Source organism: Sceloporus occidentalis, unplaced genomic scaffold (genome assembly GCF_023333645.1).
Source record: "Sceloporus occidentalis isolate IW3139 unplaced genomic scaffold, rSceOcc1.0.p SCAF_119, whole genome shotgun sequence".
Taxonomy (NCBI): Eukaryota; Metazoa; Chordata; class Lepidosauria; order Squamata; family Phrynosomatidae; genus Sceloporus; species Sceloporus occidentalis.
In genome coordinates this window covers 2,783,977-2,810,604 of record NW_028317099.1, presented here as the reverse complement: position 1 = coordinate 2,810,604, position 26,628 = coordinate 2,783,977, and the positions used below count along the sequence as shown (strand labels likewise).

Genomic DNA, 26,628 nt, shown 5'->3' with positions numbered 1-26,628 from the left:
CTCATGTTTTTCTAATTGGGTGAGAGCGTTTTTCTCTGGATTGAGATTCTCCCTCACCTGTGGACCAATTGAATTGAACAGACACACTAAGGAGTCACAGAGAGCTACACTACATAGGGACAGTTTATTGCTCCCCCAAAAGGCAAGAGTCTAATGCATTTTTTTTAATTACCGTATTTTTCGCTCTATAAGACACACCTGCTGATAAGACGCACCTAGATTTTAGAGGAGAAAAAAAAGGAAAAAATATTTTGAGCTAAAAAATGGGCTATAAAAAAAGGACATCATCCTCCCGTCATGCCTGCACAGAAAAAAGCTGGTCAGACATGATGGGAAGTGTAGTTGGACTACAAGCGCCGTACTGCGCATGCGCCGGCGCCATACGTGACACGGCGCTTGCGTCAAATCCCCCCGTCCTCTCCATCCAGTCCGCCCTTAGCCGTCGCAACGGACCAGAGAAGAGGAGAGGCGGCGACAGAGGCGGCGGTCTCCAGATGAAGACCTCCCCTGGACGGCGAAGCGAGACAGAGACTGTCTGGGACACTTTTGGTGAGTACCGTATTGGCTCGGATATAGGCCGCCCCCGTATATAGGCCGCACCCTAAAAGTTTGGTGCTTTTTTAAAGAAAACGTTTTTTTCTTTAAAAAAGCACCAAAAAACATACTGCCACTCTGCCCCCCCCGCCCCCCGAGATATGCTACCACTGTCCTCCCTCCCCGAGATACGCTGCCACTGTCCTCCCTCCCCGAGATACGCTGCCACTGTCCCCCTCTGCCCCCCCCTCCCCAACTTACCGGAGCAGACTCCCGGGTGTCTTGCGGGGCCGGCGGGGGACATCTACGCAATACAACTTCCGGTGCGGCACATCCGGCACCGGAAGTTGTATTGCGTAGACGTCCCCCGCCGACCCCGCAAGACACCCGGGAGTCTGCTCCGGTAAGTCCGCGGGGGGTGCAGAGGTAAAACGCATCCGCACGATGCGCTTAGACAACCTCCCGTGCCGGCACCCCCCCCCGTGGGAAGTGCTGGCAGGGGAGGCTGTCTGAGCGTATCGGGGAGTAGGATGCAGGTCCCCTGCACCGCTGCGGGGGATCTGTATCCTAACCCCGCTGCCTGCCCGGCGCCCGGGACTGCATGTCCCGGGCGTCGGGCGCTAGACCCCGAATATAGGCCGCACCCCCACTTTAAAGTCTTAAAGTGGGGGAAAAAAGTGCGGCCTATATTCGAGCCAATACGGTATATCGTTGCCCCCCCCCCTCCCTGCCTGCATCTTCGCTCCATAAGACGCGGCTGATTTTTCATCCTACTTTGGGAGGAAAAAAACTGCGTCTTATGGAGCGAAAAATACGGTACTTTGCCTCATAACAGAGTCACACTTTGTATTTTTTTCCTATATGTCTTTAGATGTTTAAGCTGGTTGAATATACTAATTCAGTTAAAACTTCACCATTTAGCCTAGGAATTGAATTTAAGGGAAGTTTGTGTGCGCAAACACCAGGATGATTTTATGTATCTTTGCGTTTTATGCACGCAGTAAGACATGTGGGGTTGATTTTCAGCACAAGTTCCCTGCTATTATAGTAGATGGTAACAAGTTCGTTAAATTGTTAACCACCAATTCACACAAACAAGTACACTTATACACACCCTCCATTTCTTCTCTTATTTACATCCGAGTGTATATGCTTGTGGTAACAGTGGGGTTTTTAAATTAGTGTACTCGTATGCAGGAAGTACTGATAGTCTGACTCTGCAACGCTTAGTACTCTGCAACGCTCAATATGAGGAAGTAAGTGTGATGGTTCCCAGGTCCCATTTTAAACGTGGATTATGGAGTCTGACCCAAGCCTGACCCAAAATTACGGGGAAGAGAGGTGAATCAACCACTTGAAAGCGTAAGTCTTTTTGGTAATTTTGTCCCAGTGGAACTGCCAGTGGTATGGTCTCAGAGGCAATGGGACCAGACTTCAAATGACTCCCATCCACCAATTGAACGTGAAGGGGTATGGACTTTCTTTTGTAGGGTATTGTGATGGACCGGCAGAGCATGGTCTACAAAACAACCACTGGCTTCGGAATCAATAATGGTGGATATACACATTGTTCTTTCATCCAACCATAAATAAAAGTAAATGGTAAGGTGTGTTTTGTTGCAGTCCTTGATTAACATTGAAACAATATTACTCACTATTACCCTTACTCACTGATGATTTTGTCTTGGCCTTGCAATCCTTTAGGACATGACCCAGCTTGTCGCAGTTTACACAGTATAAAAAGTTATGTCTTTTGTGCATGCATTCATCTGGAGTCAAGGGCCCACTTGTTTCCAGAGGCTTCTCAGCAGATATTGTTGGTACAGGAGAAGAAGGAGGATGTGGAGGTTCTCGCTTGTCAGTATTCTGTGAATATTCTATTGAGCTTAATGGCTAAGGATAAAATAGCATCTAGTGTGTGAGCAGTACCCGCAAAAACTAGTTTTCCTTAATGACTCCATTAAGAATTGATTCGGGAGAGCTAGTTCATTGTAACCTGTTTCTAGGGCCAGAGGAGGAAGATCCAGGTCACCTGCAGTGCTGCGGGGATCCTCCTATCTGGCAGCTGGTGAACATCTTTGTGATCTGCGCAGACAACCTCAGCTTCTATTTAGCCTAATGGAAGTAAGTGGTTTCTAAATGTATGTTGCGCTCTCTGGAGGCAGAGAAGAAGCTGCATGAGGAGTAATGTCCACAGGTGCTGTGGGTACAGGTTGCAGGGCCTGGACTTGATTATGGAGTTGGTTCTGCCCAACTTGCAGATCCTGGACAGATTGATTAAGGGTTCCTAACTGTTGTTTGAGTGCGGGCTGAGTCCATGTAGTGGCTTAGTTAGTTGTTTTGTAATGGCAGAGTCTCTTACAACAGGTGAGTCTAGGAGCAGGAGAGATAGGTGAGGACATGGGACACCTGCCATTGTACTCTAAAGTAAAGCCGAGGTCAAAAGCTGGGAGTTAACAGGGTCAAGAGGGGTCAGCAAGTCAACACGCGGGTGTAAGGATGAATGATGCCTATATTTAGACAGACACCACAGCTTGGAACACACAAGCACTAATTTAGGTCAGAGCAGATGTTATATAGGTTAAGAGGCTGAGGCTCCACCCCCTATGGCTAGTCCTCTCCTTCTCATAGCAGAATCCACCCATCAATGCTGAACTGACAATCAGGAGGCCACATCAGCCCTGACCATATCAACCCAAAAACAGAAACAGCACTCTTGCTCTCTATGCCACACCACAAAAGATTAAATTAGTTTGATACACCTACCCAAGCCACCAAGTTAGATCCTCAACACTGTATACAAGGCCATCATCCCTAGCCACATCACCCTGGGTATTCTAACCACAACCATAAAAGGTTATTTTTAATGGCTCAAACAAATATCTTGGTGGATTGTCATCCAAATCAGCCAATAATATGGTGGGCACTTCATGAATGTTGACATTGTGAGTACCCCTGTATTCTTTTTTTGGTAAAAACAGAGGTCCTTGATCCTAGATCTCCATGCTGACCTGTATACATAATAATACCTCAGACTACAGACCATGCTCATAAAATACCTAAAAAGAAGAAACAATAACCTACACCACCAGTCCGAGAGGGGAAATCTTTCTCACCCTACCCCAGGGTCCTCCAGTAACAGCTAAAAGACAGACCACAAAAACCTCACCCAATGGGTTGCAAAAGTTGTATGATAAACATGGCACAGTTCAGATGTAATCCCATCATTGACAGAGCTATCCATGGGAAATGAGAGCCTGGCAAGCCTCCATCTGCAGTTTCTCAGAAACATCTGGATGTGAAAAAGATGATTTTACATTCTTAATCAATTCTGTGGCTTCTGCATCATCAGAAATATTCAACCAAGACAGGTTGAACCACTTCAATACTGGGTGACTTCCACCACATTCAGTACACTTCAAATTACATATAGCATGTTAAAGTTAAAATGTTATAATCATGAATGCCGATAGATGTCTTTTTTCTGAGGTCTAGAAGCCCAATTTGCAAAGCATTTTCATAGCTGAGACCTACCATTCTTTTAATTCATTTTGTTGCCCAGTTTCAATTTCCAGTTTCAAGATGCATTTAAATAAATTGATGCCCATATTGTACTGCATATAAAATATGTGGCATTATTCATTATGAAGGGCCAACAAAAAAACAGGTTGCTCCAGCAAGAAGGGCTGCACTGACCCTACATACTGCATAATTTAATAGGTGAGGATTGGTAGTTTCAAGTGAGATGTCACCATTTACCCACCGATGAGTAATTTAATTTGATGATTTCACATGTAATGCAATGATTATGTAATCAGTATGCCATTACTGACAATAATACCGTTTAATGTCTTTATAACATATGAAATACACAAAAAGTCTCAGATCTTCTAGTCATAAAGAGATATAAGCACTCAGCAAAGGATATTTGTGTTATCACTTTTGTCTCTTTGTGTGTTACTAAATTACAAATACAGGAGGTGATCAACTTTAGTAACAATGCTTTTTGTCTTATTTTTAGGTGAATACATTGTCATGACAACACACTTCCACCTGAAGCGTAAGATTGGATACTTTGTAATTCAGACATACCTGCCATGTATAATGACTGTAATCCTGTCACAAGTATCTTTCTGGCTAAATCGTGAGTCTGTTCCTGCCAGAACTGTGTTTGGTAAGTTAGGCTGATTTTGCCTTTGCTGATATTGTATCAGTGACAAGATTTCAGCAACAGAATACTCTCATAGTGTTCTCACTTCTGTTTCTATTTTTTTTTTATTCTTTCTAAACATATCCTTTTTGCATTCCACTTCAATTCCTTTTTTTCTGACTTATGTTATGGTTATCTGTCGTTCAGACACTATTCATTAATTATTGGTTCCTTAGATGCATATAATTATTGTTCTTGCTGCTGCGAGCAAAATAATTGCTAAATAGCCAGCAGCCGTTGTGTGGGTTAACTAATATTTCATTTTTAGGGAAAGACTGATTACTTAAGCAACATTCAGTGACCAATAAAAACATGGCCATTATGACCCCTTTAATCTGTTATAGAATGTCACCTCACAGTTTTATAGATACAATAACTTAATGTTTTTAACCACTTCGTGACAAAGGCTGGTTTTACTTTTTGTACCCTTCGTGACAATGGCCGTTTTAACATTTCTGCGCTGCTCGTGTTTAGCTGTAATTTTCTTCTTTCCCGTTTACTGAACCCACACACATTAGATATTGTTTTTTTCAGGACAAGAAGGGCTTTCTTTAGATGACATTGTTTTGATTGTATCATATTATTTACTATTAAAAAAAGTATAAAATATGGTGAAAATTTAGAAAAAAATGACTGTTTCTAACTTTTAGTTGAAAAATCTTTTACTCATCTATAAAAGGTAATGAAAAAACCTGCTAAATAGATTCTACTATTTGTCCTGAGTTTAGAAATACCCAATGTTTTTATGTTTTTTTGCATTTTTCTACACATTATGGGGCAATAAGTACAGGTAGCGTTTTGCTATTTCAAAGCCATTTTTTCCAAATCTGGTAATTCTTCCCCCCATGTGCCATTTCGGGTATATTTGAAGCTGGCCCACGCAATTTACCCCATCAAATCATATATTTTTGAGAACTAGACAGCCCAGGTTTTAACCCTTTCCAAGCACTAATTCTACCATCAGCCTTTGTCAAACTTTATGGTAGTAATTTTTTTTGCATTTGTTTTGTCACACACATTTTACTTCAGGTATGAATTAAAAGGTTCTCGTATATGTCACTATCATAAAACACCTCAATATGTGTTTAGCAACATCTCCTGAGTACAGCGATACCTCACATGAATGATTTTGCCTGGCTGTTTGGGGGCAAAAGGGCCACATTTGGGGCATGCGCATTTTCAATGTTGAACTTTGGTGTTTGGCGATCAACTGCCCATGTCCTATTTGGTACATCTTTGAGCCGGGCCATTTCAGTATGCCCAATAAAGCCATATATTTTTGAAAACTAGACACCCCAGGGTATTTCAAATGCTAGTATTTTAACTCTTTCCATGCACCATATCTACCACCAGTCTTTGTCAAACTTTATGGTAGTAATTTTTTTTGCATTTGTTTTGTCACACACATTTTACTTCAGGTATGAATTAAAAGGTTCTCGTATATGTCACTATCACAAAACACTCCAATATGTGTTCAGCAACATCTCATGAGCGCAGTGATACCCCACATGAATGATTTTGCCTGGCTGTTTGGGGGCAAAAGGGCCACATTTGGGGCATGCACATTTTTCAATGTTGAACTTTGGCATTTGGGGATCCACTGCCCATGCCCTATTTGGTACATCTTTGAGCCGGGCCATTTCATATATTTTTGAAAACTAGACACCCCAGGGTATTTTAAATGCTGGTATTTTAACTCTTTGCATGCACACATTTTACCACCAGCATTTTTTCAAAGTTTGCAGTAGTATTTTTGTGTGTGTATTTTTCCCACACACACCTACTTTATGTATGAATTTAAAGCTCCTGGTATATGCCGCTGTCACACGACACCCCAATATGTGTTCAGCAACATCTCCTGAGTACAGTGATACCCCACATGCATGGGTTTGTCATTTTTGGGGGGAACTAAAAGGCCACATTTGGTACGTGTGCATTTTTCTAATTGGAAATTAGATGTGTGGCCATCCTTCCCCCCCCGTGTTAATTGGGACATTGTTGAATCCGGCCAATTCAATTTACCCATCAAATCATACATTTTTTAAAAGTAGACACCCCATGGGCATTTAATATGCCAGTATTTTAACTCTTTCCGTGCGAGAATTGTTTTAAGCTAATGTGCTAATTTTAGGACTTGCTCACAAAAATATATTTTTTATATATATATTTTAATTTTTTTTTGCCTTTTTTAAAACATTTTAAAAAAAATTTTTCAACTTGAAGGTTCCCCTGATAGTGACATCAGAGGGAAATTATTTTTACATTTTACAGTTTTTTTACTATTTTTTTTCTAATTATTATTCATTTTATTTTATATTTATTTTTTCTAATCACACTGTGATTAGAAAGCTGGGCTCCATTGACTTGCATGGTTGAATGCAGTACCTGTAATCAACCTGCAAGTGGAGCCAGAGTTCTCTAGAGGGTCAAGAGACCGTCTAGCGAACCTTTTCATTTTTATTATTTTTTTTCCCGGGCCGCCGCCATCTTGCTGATGGCGAAGATCACCGGCAGCTGCGGCTGTGACCGCTCTCCAGAGCGGTCACAGTCCATCAAGAGGTAAGTGTTTGGTGTCGCTGGATGCCTCCTGATCGAGGCATTCCAGCGACACCATTTAAGTTTAGGAGGTGATCGTTGATCGCCTCCTAAACGCTTTTAAAACGGGCGTCCGCCGCCATACAATGTATGGATGTTGACGCCCCGGGGAGGGGCCAGACATGGCCCCTGATTCCGATCATGGCGTTGCTGAATGCCTCGAGGTCAAGGCATTACAGCAACGCCGTTTGGGTAAAAAAATCGATCACGGATCGATTTTTTTTACCCGTTTTAACAAATGACGGTCCTGGCACGTCATTTGCCGTTAACGACATGTTTTTCCGTGACGTGCCCGGACCGGCAATTGTCATCAAGGAGTTAAAGCTGCTAAGTGCGGGTAATGAAAAAACAGAATCTTAACTCCTCGGTGTAATGATTTAGTGAGGTATGACCCCAGATGGCGGAGTGAGCCAGGCCAAACAGAAACCAAAAGAAAGCCAGAGAACCAGCCGGTAATCAGGATAAGCTGAATCAGAATCTAGAGACGAGGTGAACAAGCCAAATCACTACCAGACGAGCAGGAATCAGGAGCCAGGAACGAGGTCAACAAGCCGAGTCAAAACGGAGCAGGTAGTGGAAGTCCCAGGTAGAAATAGGGAGAGATGGAGGCGTTTCCTGCAGGTAGAGGTCACCCGAGGTTATAAGAGTGCGTTCCTGAAGGAATGCGCAATTTCAGGTTTTGTTACTGGTTTGCCACGTGGCCGACCACGTGGTGAAGCCGCTGGGCGGACAGCGGGAGTACTCCCCCTGCCTGGGAAGCCGCCAGAGAGGGATGCGTAGCTGGAGCAGCCACGGAGCTGGACCAGGAAGGCAGGTAAGTCCTTACATTCTGTATCCATGTGTACTGGATAAAGATGACATTAGTGCTCGGCAGATAATATAGAATAGAATCTTATGTGATGTGATTGAGAGTACATCAGTACGGCAGCACCAGCGAGGAGATACAGGCAGCATCACTCCTCAGCGGCTGACTGAGGGCCAGGGAGACAGTGCAGCCGGCCCATCTCTCCTGAGGCAGCACCAGGGAGGGGATACAGGCAGCATCACTCCTCAACGGCTGACTGAGGGCCAAGGAGACAGTGCAGCTGTCCCATCTCTCCGGAGGCAGCACCAGGGAGGGGATACAGGCAGCTCTCACCATTGAGCTCAAGAGACGTGGCTTGCAATACTTTTGGGGTTACCCCTTTAGCCTCAACGTCAGATCTGTGGACGTTACGTTTTTCCTCAGCTATCACCGGGAACTGTCGGCTTTACTCCAGGATTTACACCTACCTGATTGCTGATTGGAGTTTGCCTGAACTACCTAGGCGGCGCAGTGCTGACCCTCTGCGTAGGGAGGTGGTGGAGAATGGTCGTGCATCTTGACGCAGGAGAGAGATCTCGGCGATTCATGCTGCTGCAACCGTGGAGGAGTGAACCCTTGAATGGGATTGCTTGCAATCCCCGTGATCTGTGATTGTACGATTGTACATTAGTGACCCCTGCTTTATGTGTCACTAGGAAGTAGACTTGTGCATTCGTCTTCGGGCGAACATGAAAACGAACACGAAGAGTGCGTTTTCGTGTTCGTTCCGAAGACATGAAGAAGAGAAGACAGTGCCGGTAAAACGTAGGCGAAGACGAAGACTCACACACGAAGAATCTTCGCCTTCGTCTACTATTCTCCCCGGTCCCTTCCCCATCTAACTTACCTTATCTTCACAGCATCGCGGGAGTTGACTAAAGTGGAAATCCGCAGGTTCGTCGTCAGGGGTTACAGGGCAGTGTGAGTGAGCCTATTGGTCATCTGCAGGGTCTTCCTCTGGCATCAACCAATTGGTTGATGCCAGAGGAAGACCCTGCAGGTGACCAATAGGGCTCACTCGCACTGCCTTTTTAACTCCTGATTTCCGCTCCCGTTAACCCCTGCGATGCTGCGTTGGATAACGGGAGCAGAAATCCGTAGGGTAAAGGGCTGTGCAAGCGACCAATAGGCTCACTCGCACGGCCCCTTACCACTAGTTGCTAGGCAGAAAAAAAAAATCAACCTGGGACCCTGCTGCAACAGTTAAAAGTCCGTGCCAGCGACCAACAAAGTCGCCGGTACGGACATTTAACTGACACAGCAGGGACACCAGTGGTCTCCCCGCTGTGTCAGTTAAATGTCAGTGCCAGCGACCAACAAAGTCGCCGGTACGGACATTTAACTTAGCATAAATAACTTACTATAACTTCGGACACAATGCTGCCCTCTGTTGGTTTTACATTAAGTAGCATATGCTTGAAATCCAAAGTTATTATGCTACTCAGTGTAAAACCAACAGAGGGCAGCATTCTGTCCGAAGATATATTAGCCATAGGCAGTGTGTTCATTTTCATTTATTAATTATTTAAATAAAATATATCCCCATGATCTGCTGGTCTCCCCGCTGCAACAGTTAAATGTCCACACTCGCGGACATTAATTCTGTCGAACTTACAAACTCTTTTTTTCTATTTATTTTGGGGTTTTTTTTGTATTAAACCATTACACGAAAGGATCATGGGAATATATTTTATTTGAATAAATGCAAATGAGCACACTACCACATATGGCTAATATATGTTCGGACAGAATGCTGCCCTCTGTTGGTTTTACATTAAGTAGCATTGTTCCATATGCTTGAAATCCAGTTATTTATTATGCTACTTAATGTAAAACCAACAGAGGGCAGCATTCTGTCCGAAGACATATGGCTAATATATGTTCGGACAGAATGCTGCCCTCTGTTGGTTTTACATTAAGTAGCATTGTTCCATATGCTTGAAAGAAATCCAGTTATTATGCTATTTAATGTAAAACCAACAGAGGGCAGCATTCTGTCCGAACATATATTAGCCATATGTGGTAGTGTGTTCATTTTCATTTATTAATTATTTAAATAAAATATATCCCCATGATCCGCTGGTCTCCCCGCTGCAACAGTTAAATGTCCACACTCGTGGACATTAATTCTGTCGAACTTGCAAACTCTTTTTTTCTATTTATTTTGGAGTTTTTTTTGTATTAAACCATTACACGAAAGGATCATGGGAATATATTTTATTTGAATAAATGCAAATGAGCACACTACCACATGTGGCTAATATATGTTCGGACAGAATGCTGCCCTCTGTTGGTTTTACATTAAGTAGCATAATAACTTTGGATTTCTTTCAAGCATATGGAACAATGCTACTTAATGTAAAACCAACAGAGGGCAGCATTCTGTCCGAACATATATTAGCCATATGTCTTCGGACAGAATGCTGCCCTCTGTTGGTTTTACATTAAGTAGCATAATAAATAACTGGATTTCAAGCATATGGAACAATGCTACTTAATGTAAAACCAACAGAGGGCAGCATATATTAGCCACATGTGGTAGTGTGCTCATTTGTATTTATTCAAATAAAATATATTCCCATGATCCTTTCGTGTAATGGTTTCATACAAAAAAAACCCCAAAATAAATAGAAAAAAAGAGTTTGCAAGTTCGACAGAATTAATGTCTGCGAGTGCGGACATTTAACTGTTGCAGCGGGGAGACCAGCGGATCATGGGGATATATTTTATTAAAATAATTAATAAATGAAAATAAACACACTGCCACATATGGCTAATATATCTTCGGACAGAATGCTGCCCTCTGTTGGTTTTACACTGAGTAGCATAATATTCTGCCCGAGAATATATTAGCTATATATATGGTAGTGAGCTCATTGGTCCCCAGCAGGAGGCCCCCTGCTGGCGACCAATAGAGTTGCTGATACGCACATTTAAACTACTGGCGCCAGAGCTGCTGCGGTACGCGTTAACCCCGTATTAACCCCGTAACTGGAAAAAACGAAGAAAAAACGAATATTCGCCCGAAGAGAAGGCAGGAACGGGCGAATATTCGCGGAATACGAAGATTTTTTATTTGACGAAGACGAGCACGAACACGAAGAGCCCCCTGGTGCCCAAGTCTACTAGGAAGGACTAGTCTTGTTGTTGGCTCATGACTGTGTGTTCTATATTTGGGGATGACCCTTTGCCTTTCCATTTGAGTCTTTAGCTCGGGACTATAGCTGGGTTCTTTTTCGCCCCTACAGATGAGCAACCTTCTTGTCCTTCACTCAGGACACTCTGAAATCGGCCGCTGAGGATATCTGTGGACTTGGGGGCATGTTTATTTTTCTTTGTTTACCTCTGCTTTTATTTATGCTATTTGTATGGCCTTATCGTTTTGTGGCGGAGAGTTTGATACCATCCTCGTATCACAAGGCCGCTTATCGAAATTTTTTTACCAGTGGCTTGCTCATCTGCCACGAAGCCTAGAGGTGGGGATTGCTTTTGGACTGTTTACCGATATATGTGGTAGCGTACTTTTTTGTATCTATTCTTTTTTTTTACGATTCGGCTATAATTCACCGAGGGGGATGGGGGTGGGGGACCTTCACAGCTAGGGGATGGGCTTTGGGTGGGGGTGGTCTTCATTTTGTCATTTGCGGGTGGGAGGGATTTTATGATTTACTGGGGGGTTGTTTTTATTGTACTAGCGGTCGACCTATGTCCACACTGCTACTTTGTCCGATTTAAGTTTTTAGGCTTGCTGATACTCTCAGAGGTCGCGAAATCCTGCTTGTCGGAAAGTTTTCAAACGTGCAATCCTTTCGGCCTTATCATGCTGGGGGTGTGGACTATAGCAGCTAGGGGATGGGGTTTGGGTGAGGGGTGGTCTTGGTTTTATTGTTTACAGGTGGGGGGGAGGATTTTATGATTTACTGGGGGGGTTGTTTTTATTGCTCTAGTGGTCACCCGTGTCTATACGGCTGTTTTGTCCAATCTAAGGTTTAGGCTTGCTGACACCCTCCGGGGTCGCGAAATCCTGCTAGTCTGCAGGATTTTTTTGCAATATACCGTATTTGCTCGATTATAAGACGACCCCCCAAAATCTAAATATTAATTTAGGAAAAAAACAAAAAGCCTGAATATAAGACTACCCTATAGAGAAAAAAGTTTTACTAGTAAATATTAATGCATGTAAACAATTTTTTCATATCTAATAAAAGCTATGATTGAGAAAAATATATATATTTTTTATTTCCTTTTATTTGCCAACCTGCCCCCCAGTTATGCACATCTGCCCCCAGGGTTGCCACTCTGCCCCCAGAAATGCCTTATACCCCCTATTTGCCACTCTGCCCCATGATGTGCCTTTTAACCCTCTATATGCCAGAGTGGCATATAGGGGGTTAAAAGGCATATCATGGGGCAGAGTGGCATATAGGGGGTTAAAAGGCATTTCTGGAGGTATATATATATATATAACTGCTAACAGCAATCACACTCCTATCAAGCCAAGGCAGCCAGTACATGCTGGAACCTGGGGATGATAGGAGTGTGAGTACAGCCTCCCTATGCCATGATTCCACCACCACCCACCTTACACATCCATGCTATCATACACACACTCATTCACAAACATTTAAATACTCATTCATTCCATTAATCACACATACTTGCTCAAAAACCCTCCCCCACCCCTTACCTGAACTGCAGATCTCTCACTCGAAGACTTCTGCAGGGGCCCGGCTGTGCGAGCAACTTCTCTGGCCCCGCCCCCAGAGGAAGGAGAGGGGAGGCAGAGTTATGTGACACTCTACTAGCTTCCTGTTCTTCTGCTGCTAGAAGAAGAGATGCTGCTCGCGACCAAAGCACCGGTAAGCAGCCTGGCAACCTAATCGAGGTCTGATTAGAAGACGACCTCGATTATAAGACGAGGGGTATTTTTCAGAGCATTTGCTCTGAAAAAAACCTCGTCTTATAATCGAGCAAATACGGTACAATCCCTCGGCCCTGTCATGTTGGGCATGCTCGGCTCTCACCTTCGTGCTAGTGCCCCTTTGGTTTCGAGCCTGGGGACTGTTGCTTCCCAGCTGACGTGGTGGTCTCTACATTTGTGGTGGTGATTTGGGGGTTGTTTTGGGGGAAGGGATTTGCGTTTCATTGTTTGTGGGAGGGGGAATTTATGTTTAATATTTTCAGAGAGCTGGCTTACATCTCATGTTCCCTGTGGCTTTTCGGAGTTGTGGCTTACTCATGGTGGCAGAGCTTGGGGGTGCGCCGTCCCTCCGGCTCTCTTATGAGCTTGGTCTTTTCGCACTCTTGCGGATCCCCTCTAGATGTAGGTGGGGGTTATGGGGTTTGCTTTAGAGGGGGTTATGTTTTGGGGGGTTTGGTAGAGAGATGGGGGGTTGTTTGGGAGGTTGGGGGGGGTGGGAGTTTTTTTTATTTTTTTCTTGTCGTGTTTGGTATTACTGACTCTCTTATTTCCAAAGAGAGTCCTGTGGTATACTGGGTACCAAGGTGCGGCTCACGCACGCCGGTTCTTGTGCTCTCTTATTGTTCCAGATTCCTCTCCGGCTGTTGCTCTTCCTCATGCTATAGGCGTCATACTTGTGGGGTACGGCGGGACTTGTTCTGTAGTCCCGCTGTGTGCCTTCTACCGACGGACGCCCCTGGTACATTTGTTGGATTTCCTATAACCCTAATTTTTATCCCGTTTGGTGTCTCTTCATCTCCCTAGTTTTTTCTCTTCTAGTTTTCTTTTTACCCTGTCCCTTTTCTCTCAGAGACTTGCTTTGAGTCACAGAGGTCGATCTGCTTCCCATTGCTTTTCTCCTACTGACAATATGACTCGTACTCTCGATCAGTGCCAAGGGTCTTAATGTCCCTGAAAAACGCTTGATTTTGTTCCGGGATTTGAAACGTCGACGCGTCTCTGCAGTGTTTGTTCAGGAAACTCACTTTCGGGGCCAGTCCCACCCTAGCTTGATGTCCCAAGACTACACTGCTGCTTATCTCAGTAACAATCCGCATTCTAAATAGAAAGGGATGGCAATATTGATCTCTAATCATTTACCGCTCACTGACCTTACTCACTTAGCAGATTCGGAGGGTAGATTTCTTTTTGTTAAGGGTAGGGTTGCTGGCACGATGTACATGTTCGCTAATGTGTATGTTCCTAACACTGGGCAGCATCTGTGGCTTTCTAAAATGCTCCGAGAATTATGGAGATTTCAGGAGGGGTTGACGGTTTTCGGTGGGGATCTTAATGTAGCTCTTTCTCCCAGGATACATTCATCCATGGTTGTTTCTCAGACACCCTCTCGAGTTTTGAGGAGGATACGTTCTTTGTTTACGTCCGAACAGTTGGTGGATTGTTGGAGGGCCCTTCATCCCTCAGATAGGGACTTAAGCTTTTACTCCATTCCACACAAACGGTATTCTCGCATAGATTGCTTGTTTATTGTTCACTATAATTTGCCTCTCCTGCAAACAGCCAAATACGGCTCTATTACTTGGTCTGACCATGCTCCCCTGACCTTGACGCTTAAGTCCCCACTGACTCATCCTACTCAAAGCTCTTGGCGATTGAATTAATTGTTGTTAACAGATGACCTTGCATCTGCAGCTACAGCTGAGACCATACGTGACTACTTTTTGACCAATGTGACACCGGATCTACCCCTTCCTACGATCTGGGAAGCACATAAATGTGTTGTCCGTGGGCAACTTATTAAATTGGGTGTGGAAAGAAAGAGGGCCTATGCCCAAAAACTTAGCACTTTGTATTTACAGATAGAGGGGTTGGAGAGGATACACAAGGACATGTTACGAGACGCTGACTTTATGCATCCACTTGAGCTTTGTGCGGAACTCGCTGCCATTCTTAATAGTCAGGCTCAGAGGTCTTTCTCTAGACTCAAAGCCCTTTTTATGAACATGGCAACAAACCGGGGAAATACTTGGCGACAACTCTCATATACAGGGCCGGCCCAAGACATAATGCAGCCTGGGGCAAAGTTTAAAATTCCCCCCGTATCTACCCTTCCTCTGCCGCCCCCCCATTAGCTACCCTTCCTCTCCCTCCCTATTATCTACCCTATCCCCCCCCCCTTTGTACTTACCTTTCAGCAGTCCTGCGGCTAGTCTCCCTGCTCGGTCTCGGCTTGTAATGCTGAGCGCCGGAAATGACGTCATCTTCCGGCGCTCAGCATTACAAGCCGGCACCGAGACAGAGCTAGAGGGCTCGCAGAGGAGAGAGAGGGGCACCGAGCGGGTACTGACAACTTGGTAAGTGAAAACCACTCTGTGCCCTCTCTCTCCTCCGCTTTAAAAAAAAAAAAGGGCTTGGGGCGACAAAGTGCCCCTTCAAAAGTGCCACCTGGGGCAATTGCCCCACTCTGCTCCATGGTAGGACCGGCCCTGCTCATATATACCCAGGATACGTTCCTCCGGGGGACCCATGCGATACCTTCCATCGGAGTTAGCTGATGACTTTGTGGCTTTTTATTCCTATGGAAATGTGGAGGCTCGTAAGTTGGCAATTCGCCAAAACTTGTCCCAGTATTTATCACATCGGCTGTCCCCGGCAGACTCTGAGCAGTTGCAGGTTCCGGACAATTAAGCTTTCTAAATCAGGGAAATGTCTGGGCCCTGATGGCTTATCGTTAGGCTATTATAAAACAGTTTTTGATATTCTGGGTCCACAATTGACATCTGTATTCTGGATGTAGAGTCCTTTCATCCCCCACACTTTAGCAGCCACAATTGCGGCGACCCCGAAAGAGGGGAGGGATGCAGATCTCTGTGAAAGCTACAGGCCTATTTCCCTGTTGAATGTGGATTTAAAGCTATTCTATAAAATTCTGGCTATGCATATGGGTAGATTTCTCCCGGACTTGATCCATCCTGACCAATCGGGTTTTGTGCCTGGCAGAGAGTGCAGGGACGGAACTATCCGTGCTGTGAATCTTATTCACTTGGCTAAACTATCAGGATCCGGGTCTATTTTGCTGATGCTGAAAAGGTGTTCGACCGGCTTGACTGGATGTTAATGCTCGCGGTGCTTAGAGAAGTGGGGTTCTCATGTGATGGGGTTTCCGCTCTGTACTCTCGGCCTTCGGCTAGGGTATGTGTTATCGGTGCGATTTCAGAATTGTTCTCCATATCTAACGGTGCTAGGCAGGGATGTCCACTTTCCCCCATGATCGTTGTCCTCTCCCTGGAACCCCTTTTGGAAGAGATTCAGGTCAATCCGGATGTTTTTGGGGTGTTGTGTAGGGTGTGAGACTGTGAACCCCAGGGAGTTGATTGGCATGGCATCTGGGTACAGCTGTTGTGCAGATTATACATATGGGTTCCTGAGGTGGAGCAATTGGAGAGCAGGGTGGGCCACTGCTGCGTTCCCCCATTCCTTTTCCAGGAGGCTAGAAGTCTGCAGGATCCGGTCCGGGATTCCTATGAGGCCGGCATCAGGCACAGGTGCTGGGCATTAAAAACCCCTTGAGCCTGATAATCAGAGAGACTGTTGGGGGAAGAGGAAGTTCCCTGCGCTCCCAGGGCAAGGAGAGGCCCTGAAGAAGACCATCCCTGAGCCAAGTGAGGCAATACCTGCCTGTGTGTGCTGTCTGGGGGAGGTTTTCCAGAGCCTGGCTTAGCTGGGTCTGGCGGGGAAGGTCAAGTTAGTGGGTGGTCAGTCTGGGCCAGCATCGTACAGTTAGAGAGGGCTCCAATTGGGAGCTAGGTGTTTCTTTTTAGGATTTGGTTTTGGGGTTTGAGTTAAAATAAAGCGCTGTTTTGCAACAAGCTGGTGTTCCCAACTCTGATTACCCTAGAGGACTGTGCTTAGGACCCCTAAATGTGACATGTATGGCCCTCATGCTACAGGGTTTGTCACAAGGGGTACACATCATAAAACAATAGCCTTTGCAGATGATTTGGTGTTTACGCTTACAAACCCCTGTGTATCGCTGCCTGTGCTTCTCTGTGAATTTTGGATTTATGGCCGTCTCTCTAATTTGAAAATTAATTTGACAAAATCTGTGATTTTAAATATTTCCCTTCCTAGAGCTGAAATGGAGGCGCTGGCCTCCTCCTTCCCCTTCCGGTGGTGTGCTCAAAGACTGAGACACCTGGGTATATGGTGGATGTATCGCTCCTGTATCTCTCCTTTATAGGTTTAATTTTTCTCCTCTGCTGGAAGCGATTCGGAAGGACATCCGAATGTGGGGATCCTTGTTTGTTTCATGGGTTGGTAGGGTTAATGCCCTTAAAATGAATATTCTTCCCCACATACTATATCTGCTTCAAGCCCTGCCGATAGCTGTAACGAAAAATTTATTTTCGACATTGCGGTCGCTGTTCCTCTCTTTTATCTGGACAAGAAAGCCTCCTCGACTACCTATGGCCCTGTTGCAGAAACCCAATATGGAAGATGGTCTGGGTCTCCCTTGTATCCATACCTATTACTTTGCTTCGCCTCTGCTCAGGACTTTGGAATGGAGCTATCGCCCTTCCCATAAGTTATGGTTGAATTTGGAGGCAGATGCTTGCTCAGTCCCGATACAGGTACTTACCTGGCTCGACTCATCTGTAGCGCGGAGACAAGTGGGGGGGAATCCTTTTGTTTTGGATTCCCCTGCACCTTACTCCCCTGCCGGTCTCTGTTTATAGGAGATCGCTAGTTAGGCATTTGTTGAACGAAGCTAAAGCCCTGATCCCCCTGATTCCCGTCTCCTCCTTCTGTTCGGGAATGGGTGGTGCGGGTCAAGAACGGACGGGTTATGGAGGATTTGGTGGCCAGATCCGATAGTCTTGGTCGTACCTGGTTTTATTGGTCACGATTCTTGGCAGATCCTTCCACTCAGACGCTGTTCTGTAGATGTATTTCTCCCTTGACTAGGACAGTCTCATGCTTGTCATCACTGTCCTATGGCCTATCCTGCTGCGTCAGGATCATGATGTGTATTTTTGTCTCTCTTGACCAAATTCAGGTGCTGGCAGCAAAAACTGGGTCACATGCAATAGAGTGTACAGCTGGATCCCTTCATTCTATAATTTCTTAAACGTTTGAAAACTTCCTATATCTTGTGGCTCGACACAATAACTGTAGCATTTATTCTGATACTTTGAAATTGAGGCTGCGTGCAACCAAAGCTGCAGGAGAAGTAAGGAGTACTCCTGATGGAAGGGCAGGTGGGGGTCTGTATGTGAGCATGGATGTCTATGTGGGTGAGAAAAGTATAATTAAAATAAAATGTATTGGCATCTCGTTTAATTGCAAGCTTTCAAGACCAAGCTGAGGTCTCTTCCTCAGGCCCTAATAAAGCTAAAACAAAATTTCCTAAATATCCCTAAATATATATATATATATATATATATATATATATATATATATATATATATATATATATATATATATATATATTGTGACATAAAGCAGGGGATGATAATGGAAGGAGTTTATATATCCCCTTATATTTTGCAGGGTGGCTACCCACAATAGTTTCTACTAGCCCCAGGGAGATGTATTGTTAAGAATGTAATTATTGATATTTGTTATTTGTGTATTTTGGGTCCCTGGGGTGGAGCATTTGGAGAGTAGGGCGGGCCAGTGCTCCACTCCACAGTTTGAGAGCAGCAGAAGACCAGCAGGTGGGAATCCAGTCCAGAGATTCACGGTTACTCTCCTAAACACTCACCTGCATCTATTAATTAATGGGAGAGGCAGTTAAGTAGTCTCCTGATCTCAGAGCAAGAGAGAGATCATCTCTGAGAGAGAGAGGTGCTAAAATACTGAGTGCTGCCAATATTACATGCAATTTTGTTATTTTGTTTGTTGGAACGGATAAGCCGCCCAACTGTAGTTAGGTTGAGAATCCTGTATTAGTTAGAGCTCACGAGAGCAAGGCTTTTTGTTTTGATTTATTTATTTTCTGTAATGCCTGTGGTGACAAAATAAAACAGGCCCAGCCTTTTTATTTTACCCTCCTTGTGTCTGAGCCGTCTCTGCATCCTGGTAGACTGTGTGTAAGTAAACATTCCCGGACAGAGTACCAAAGTGAAGGGGTATTGTGTCACAATATATATATACTTTCATTTTAACAGCCTTCCCAGCTCAAACAATGGATAGTGAGGTGCACTATTCACAGACAAACAGCAAATTATATCTCAACAAAAGAGATGTGAGACCTGTTAACACATCTGCAGCACAGATAAAATACTAATACCAGGCTTTCTTGTTTTACATGAAAATCATCCAATGTGCTGTACCTCATTATGTGCGTGAAATGCCTAAAAGCAATCTATGTGGGAGAAACAGGCCAAGCATTACACAAACTGTTTAATTCCCATAGACATACTATCAACTAGAATAAAATAGATACACCTGTTGGAGAGTACTTCTGGGAACAGCATACAGGATGTGAAGCTCTTAGTACTGATGGGATTGTTCCACACCCAGAGGGAAAGAGATATATGGAAGATCAAACTGATATGCCAGTTTAATCCCTATTTACTGGCCTCAATTGAGATAGAAAATTAATTTCCCAATATAACCTTACAAATTAATAATCCTCTCACAAATACTGAATTACTACAACCAACTGCTGAGAAAGCCTATGTGAGCATGGATGTCTGTGTATATATGGATGTGAACATGTATGTAGGTAGTGTGTACCGTGCATTGTGAACCCGATACCATTTAACCCACCAAATAACGACACGGAGACTGAAATTGGATAAAGCAGGCCACAGCACAATTTTATTATAAACCATAAAACACTGTGTTGGCCCAAAACACCATAAACCAATAACAAGAATATACAATAACCGATAAATAATAAATACAAATATACAAATATACATAACACATTACCATAACATATTCAAACATAACCAACACAGGAATCTAATTAACCCCGTCCTTGCCGGCCTCTCACACTGCACAATCCAGACCACAGGTACTCACCCCCCCCCCGTCCACACAAAGATGACAGCTACCTTTCGCTGTCCCACCACCAATGCTAACCACCAACCATCCACAAGCTCGGTGGGCACGTCCAATAAAACACCAGAGGTTAGGGGAGGATTGAGCCTTCCATTACACCATCATCCAAACTCCATCACTTACCAAAACCAGACCGGCAAGGACACACAAACCGCCAGCTGTGACAAAAGAAAGAAAGTTAGTACACAAGCAATAGGGAGGGAGGGTGGGAAGCAGGTAAGACTGTTGGCCGTATCTGAAAAAAGGACAGTGACCGGGGTCACCCATAGGGCACCTTATATCACCTAGGGTCTCCCTCCCCTCAATTAACATACCCCAATCAAAACCCGGACATGCCCTGAGCATGCACTAACCCACACACATACATGCTCCCTGTCCATTTAGCTACGCTGATTCCCAGGGGCCTTGTATGTAGGTAGTGTGTACCGTGCATTGTGAACCCGATACCATTTAACCCACCAAATAACGACACGGAGACTGAAATTGGATAAAGCAGGCCACAGCACAATTTTATTATAAACCATAAAACACTGTGTTGGCCCAAAACACCATAAACCAATAACAAGAATATACAATAACCGATAAATAATAAATACAAATATACATAACACATTACCATAACATATTCAAACATAACCAACACAGGAATCGAATAAACCCCGTCCTTGCCGGCCTCTCACACTGCACAATCCAGACCACAGGTACTCACCTCCCCCCTCGTCCAAACAAAGATGACAGCTACCTTTCGCTGTCCCACCACCAATGCTAACCACCAGCCGTCCACAAGCTCGGTGGGCACGTCCAATAAAACACCAGAGGTTAGGGGAGGATTGAGCCTTCCATTACACCATCATCCAAACTCCATCACTTACCAAAACCAGACCGGAAAGGACACACAAACCGCCACTAACCCCGCTGTTTAAACCCCTTAAATCAGCGGGGGCCCCCACCAGCACACGCCATGGCCTGACCGATAGCCTCCTGCAGAGCCAAATTGAAAAGATCCAAACCGACGTCATTCAAATGAACACCATCACTCTGAAACAAATTAGCCGCGTCCCTCTCAAACACCCTATGCCGAACCGTCACGCCATTAACGCTAGCCACAAACTTGGAAATCCAACGATTAAATTTAACCCGCGACCGCTCCAGGGCCCAATGGTTAGTCGCCACCCGCCAAAAATTCCGAGACACCACCTCGGACCATACCAACCGGACATCAGGAAACAAAACCAGAAGCCTAGCGAGGTCCCGAAGAACCGTATCCCCCAGAGACCTGACCGGGACTACCCCAAGATCATTCCCCCCAAGGTGAATCACCAGGACCGAGGGAGGACCCAACAACCGAGACAACCGAACCAGCTCAGGGAGGAGATGAACCCACCGCATCCCCCGCTTCCCGAACCACCGCACCTCAACCGCAAGAGGAGAGAACCCCAACTGCTCCCCGTTCGGGCAAACTGCCGCCCGCCTCCTGGCCCAGAAGACGAAGGAATGTCCAACGAGCCAGACTTGAGGGAGAACCACACCTACAAAAAACAGAGAACATTAAAGAGGCATATCCAAACGAACATACGACCTAAAGCGACCCGATCGCCAGCGCCCAATACGTTGCACTGAGGAATCAGGCAAACCAACCCGGGTAGCCTCCCTGGCGGCACCAATACGAAAGGAATGGCCCCCAAAAGACCCGGCAGGAACACCCAAGACTCACAGCGACTTCCGAAAAACGCAGACAAACTGGAAATGGGCAAATAGGGGAGACCGCAATGGCACCCAAACGAACGCAAGACCCCCTACCCAGGACATCCGTCTTTGAGCACCGAATGCGAAAGCTCAGACCACCAGCCCCCAATTCCACATCCTCCGCCAAAACACCCCCAGGAACACGCTTACTAGGGCTAACCAACTCCCCTATCCACATAGCCCCGAAAAAGGCTAAGCTGAAAGCCGCCCTGAACAACCGAACTTCGAATTCCGAAACGCAAACAGAACCCAACACCCCACACAACCTAACCAGCAACTCAGCCGAAACCGGCCTCCGAGTATCCCTCGTAACAACCCCTTTTCGCCATCCCCTCAAGGCCTGGCGAACAAGGAAATCCTTAGTAAAATCAGTGATACCCATCAACTTACATAAAAAACTAAGCCCCGACAGGCGAGCTGAAGCCGCAGATGGGGACACCCCGGTCGAGTCCCACTGACACAGGAGGGAAAGCAAGCCACGAACCCGAGCACCGCCCACTCGTCCCACACTTTTCCATACCTCCCCCAGGTGGACCTGGAAACCGAACCTCGAATCCACTCCGTCACTCGTCCAACCCAAGGGACCGCAGGTCCACTGGACACGGGACCCCTTCTTCGTCCGCGAACGGTGCCGTAGCTCGAAACTCTGCAAACTGAAAGCGAGAAAGAGCATCAGCCGTCACATTTTTGACACCGGGTATATGCACTGCCCTACAGGTCACGTTCAGACCCAAACACCGCAACACCAGCCGACGCAAAAGGCGAACCACCGGTTGTCACAATGAAACAGCACCCGCCGATCACGGAGAACATCACCCCATACTTCCACCGCCACCAAAATGGGAAAAAGCTCCAGGAACGCCAAGTTCCGGGTGAGCCCCAACTCCCTCCACTAGACCGGCCATTCCTCAGCACACCAGTGCACACCCAGGATAGCCCCGAAACCCACCGACCCTGCCGCATCCGTGTAAAGATGCAGCTGGGAATTAGAAACCTGGGGCACCTGCCAATACGACCGACCATTGTAGGCATCCAAAAAAGACCCCCAGACAGCCAAGTCGTCCCGCAGCGGGCGAGTAAGCCGAATAAAATGGCGGGGCCGAACAACACCCGCCGTCGCCGCAGCCAGCCGCTGGCTAAAAACCCGACCCATCGGCAAAATGCGACAAGCGAAGTTCAACTTCCCCAACAGCGATTGCAACTGACAAAGCTGAACCTTCCGCATCCCACGCACCCTGGCAACAAACCCCTTCAAGTCAACCAGCTTATCAACAGGCAGGCGGCACTCCATCACCACAGAATCGATCTCGATTCCAAGGAAACTCAGACAGGTGGACGGCCCCTCCATCTTGTCGGCCGCAAGAGGAACTCCAAAACGACGCATCACGGCCTGCACCGTGTGCAGGAGACGAAGACAATCCCCCGAATCCCCCGACCCGATACACAAGAAATCGTCCAGATAATGCAGGATAGAAGCCAAACCCGCCTCCTCCCGAACAACCCACTCCAAAAACGTGCTAAAACATTCGAAATAGGAGCAGGATATAGAACAACCCATCGGGAGGCACATATCAACGTAAAAACTACCGTCGAACTGACAACCCAACAAATGATGGCAAGCCGGGTGAACCGGGAGAAGGCGAAACGCTGCCTCAATATTATTATTATTATTATTATCCTTTATTTATATAGCGCCAACAGTTTACGCAGCGCTTAATACAATACATAAATTCAAGGGATATGACAAGACGAGAATTTACAGACTAAGACAAACCGATACATTTGGTGGAGAGAGCCCTGCTCGCAAGCTTACAATCTAGAGGGAAATGGGGTGACAAACATAAGGCATAGAGAAAGGGTGAGAGGTATTGTGGGGGTTGTATCGATGACAAGGAAGTTCTAGCAGCTAAGATGGTATGCTTCTCTGAAGAAGCGGGTTTTTAGATGTTTCTTGAATGTTGGGAGGGAGGGAGAATGCTGAAGGTTCCTTGGGAGAAGATTCCAGAGATATGGGGCAGCTCGAGTGAAATCTTGTAGACGGGAAAAGGAAGAGGTGATGAGTGAGGAGGAGAGCCTTAGCCCATGGGAGGAACGTAGGGATCGAGTAGGAGAGTATTTGCTAATGAGGTCAGAAATGTACGGAGGAGCAGTATTATGGATGGCCTTATATGTCAGTACCAGGATCTTAAATTTAATTCTAAACAGGGCGCCACGACCCGCCGCCCGTACCATGTCAACCGCCTTATCAAACGATGCGTAAACAACCCGAACCATTTCAGCCGAAATGCCGTCATTAAGCGAACTACCACGGGGTACGATAAGTGATGAATCAAACGAAACTTACCAGGATCCTTCTTAGGGACCACCCCTAGCGGAGACACCCGCAAATTCGCCAAAGGCTGCACGGCGGAAGGGCCCGCCATGCGCCCTAACTCAACTTCCTTTACGCAACTTGTCCCTAACAACATCAGGAAAGTCCGCAACAGAGCGCAAATTCCGAGAATTCACCGAACTAGGTGTCACTAACGGTGGTTCAGGCTGTAGATCCTCGCTGCAGTACAAGGAAAGGCGCCCCAAGCGGTGATGACGAGTAATGCAGGAACAGATGGTATAGGAGCAGACAATCGGATAGTCGGGGTCACGAGCAGAGATCAGGACTGGCAGCAAACACGGATAGTCGGGGTCACGAGCAGAGGTCAGGGCAGGCAGCAAACAACGGATAGTCAGGTACAAACTGAGTTCAGGTAAAGGCAGGCAGCAAACAACGGGTGGTCAGGTTCAAGCAGAGTTCAGGCAACAATAAGTCAAATCAGGTACAGGAACGCTAGTGTAGGCAATAAAGGCTCTATCACAGGCAAGGTATAGCTCTAAACTGAGGGTTTAAATATCCCTCCATCCCTAGATCCTCCTACCCACCTAATTAAGGGGGAGGAGGAAAAAAGATAAAAGGTCCCTTTAATTCCCCTAATGAATATTCATGAGATAGCCGTTCGCGCATGCGCGAACGGCTCTCATGATGTCTCGGCGCGCGTCCCGTCTAGATCACTCGATCCACACGGGGGCGCTCGTCCCGCAGCAGGACAGACCTCGCCGCGTTTCCCGCGAGCGAGATGAGCCGGGAGCTGCCGGCGCGAGCTGCGTCTCGGCTCCCCCGCACGAGGACACCGCGGATCCGCCGGCGAGGTAACAGTACCCCCCTGTCCACAAGAGCCATCCTGGCGATCAGAGGCTGGCTTCTGAGGGAATTTTTTATGAAAAGAACGAATCTTGGCTGGAGCATGGACATCCGAAGCAAGAACCCAAGAACTCTCCTCAGGACCGTATCCCTTCCATCTAATAAAATACTGGAGCCTCCCTTGTTTCTTTCTAGAGTCTAGGATGGTCTGTACCTCGTATTCTTCTTCGCCCTGAACCATTACAGGGTCGGGAGTACGAACCGTAGAGGAGTATTGATTTTTAATTACTGGCTTTAATAAAGAAACATGAAATGCATTATGAATGCGCAGCGTCTTGGGAAGCACAAGCGAATAGGTTACTCTGTTAATCTGTGTCCTAATCTTATATGGGCCAATATATTTAGGCCCAAGGGTTCTGGCAGGTTGTTGGAGATGAAGATACTTTGTGGAGAGCCACACATAGTCCCCGGGGTTGAGCACCGGTCCTGCAGATCGATACTTATCGGCTGTTTTCTTTTGCAACCTTTTAGTTTGCTTTAACTGTTCAGAAATAAGTGCCCAATGGTCACGCAAGACCTGGAATTGGGCTTCGGCTGCTGGAACCCCCGTGGTACTGGTTTCTTGAGGCCACAATGACGGTTCATAACCATGAACCGCTTTAAACGGAGACATCTGTAGTGACTCGTGAAATGAGCTGTTGTATGACCATTCGGCAAGATACAAAAGCGTTGACCAATCAGACTGGTCCTCTGAAACATACATTCTCAGGTATTGTTTAAGAACTTGATTTGTTCTCTCCGCTTGACCATTGGATTGTGGATGGTGGGAGGAAGAAAAATGTAACTCAATCCCCATAAGTCTACGCATTGCTCTCCAGAACTTCGAGATAAACTGTGAACCTCTATCAGAAATAATTATTTGAGGAACCCCGTGAAGTCTTATGATTTCCTTCATGAAGATGTCAGCTAATGTACTGGCTGACGGAAGCTTAGCGAGAGCGATAAAATGTGCTTGTTTGCTAAACAAATCTACCACTACTAAAATAGTTGTATGTCCCCGAGAAGGAGGTAGATCCGTAACAAAGTCCATGGCTAAGTGCTGCCATGGTCGGTCTGGGACATGTAACGGACATAATAATAATAATAATATCGAGTATGCGGTATCTTATTATGACTGCATACAGTACATGCTTGTACAAAGTCAGAAATATCATGATTCATAGTAGGCCACCAGAAGTTTCTCTGCAGGAGAAATTTTACATTCCGAGTTCCCCGATGACCAGCTACCGGAGAAGCATGACCCCAGGACAGAACAGCTTTACGAAAGCGTGGTTGCACATAAAGTCTCCCAGGAGGTGGAATTTGCCCTCGGGGACGAGGCGTCTGAGATTTAGAAATGTGCCACATGAGGGTACTGTGTATGGTGGCAATTATCTTTGTAGGTGGAACAATCGGTTCGACAGAAGTTTCAACATTAGATGCCTCATGTTGTCTAGACAGTGCATCGGCCTTAGTATTCTTTGAACCCGGTC

General features: G+C 45.9%; 1 protein-coding gene across 1 annotated transcript in view; it reads left to right on the top strand.

The window, feature by feature from the left end:
* LOC149282334 (gamma-aminobutyric acid receptor subunit alpha-3-like) overlaps positions 1–26,628 on the top strand; it is a 202,475-nt gene that overhangs the window by 143,091 nt on the left and 32,756 nt on the right. Inside the window, exon 7 of the mRNA XM_089498382.1 lies at positions 4,556–4,708. Within this exon, the coding sequence (XP_089354508.1) occupies positions 4,556–4,708 (153 nt within the window). The remainder of the gene's footprint in view (positions 1–4,555; positions 4,709–26,628) is intronic.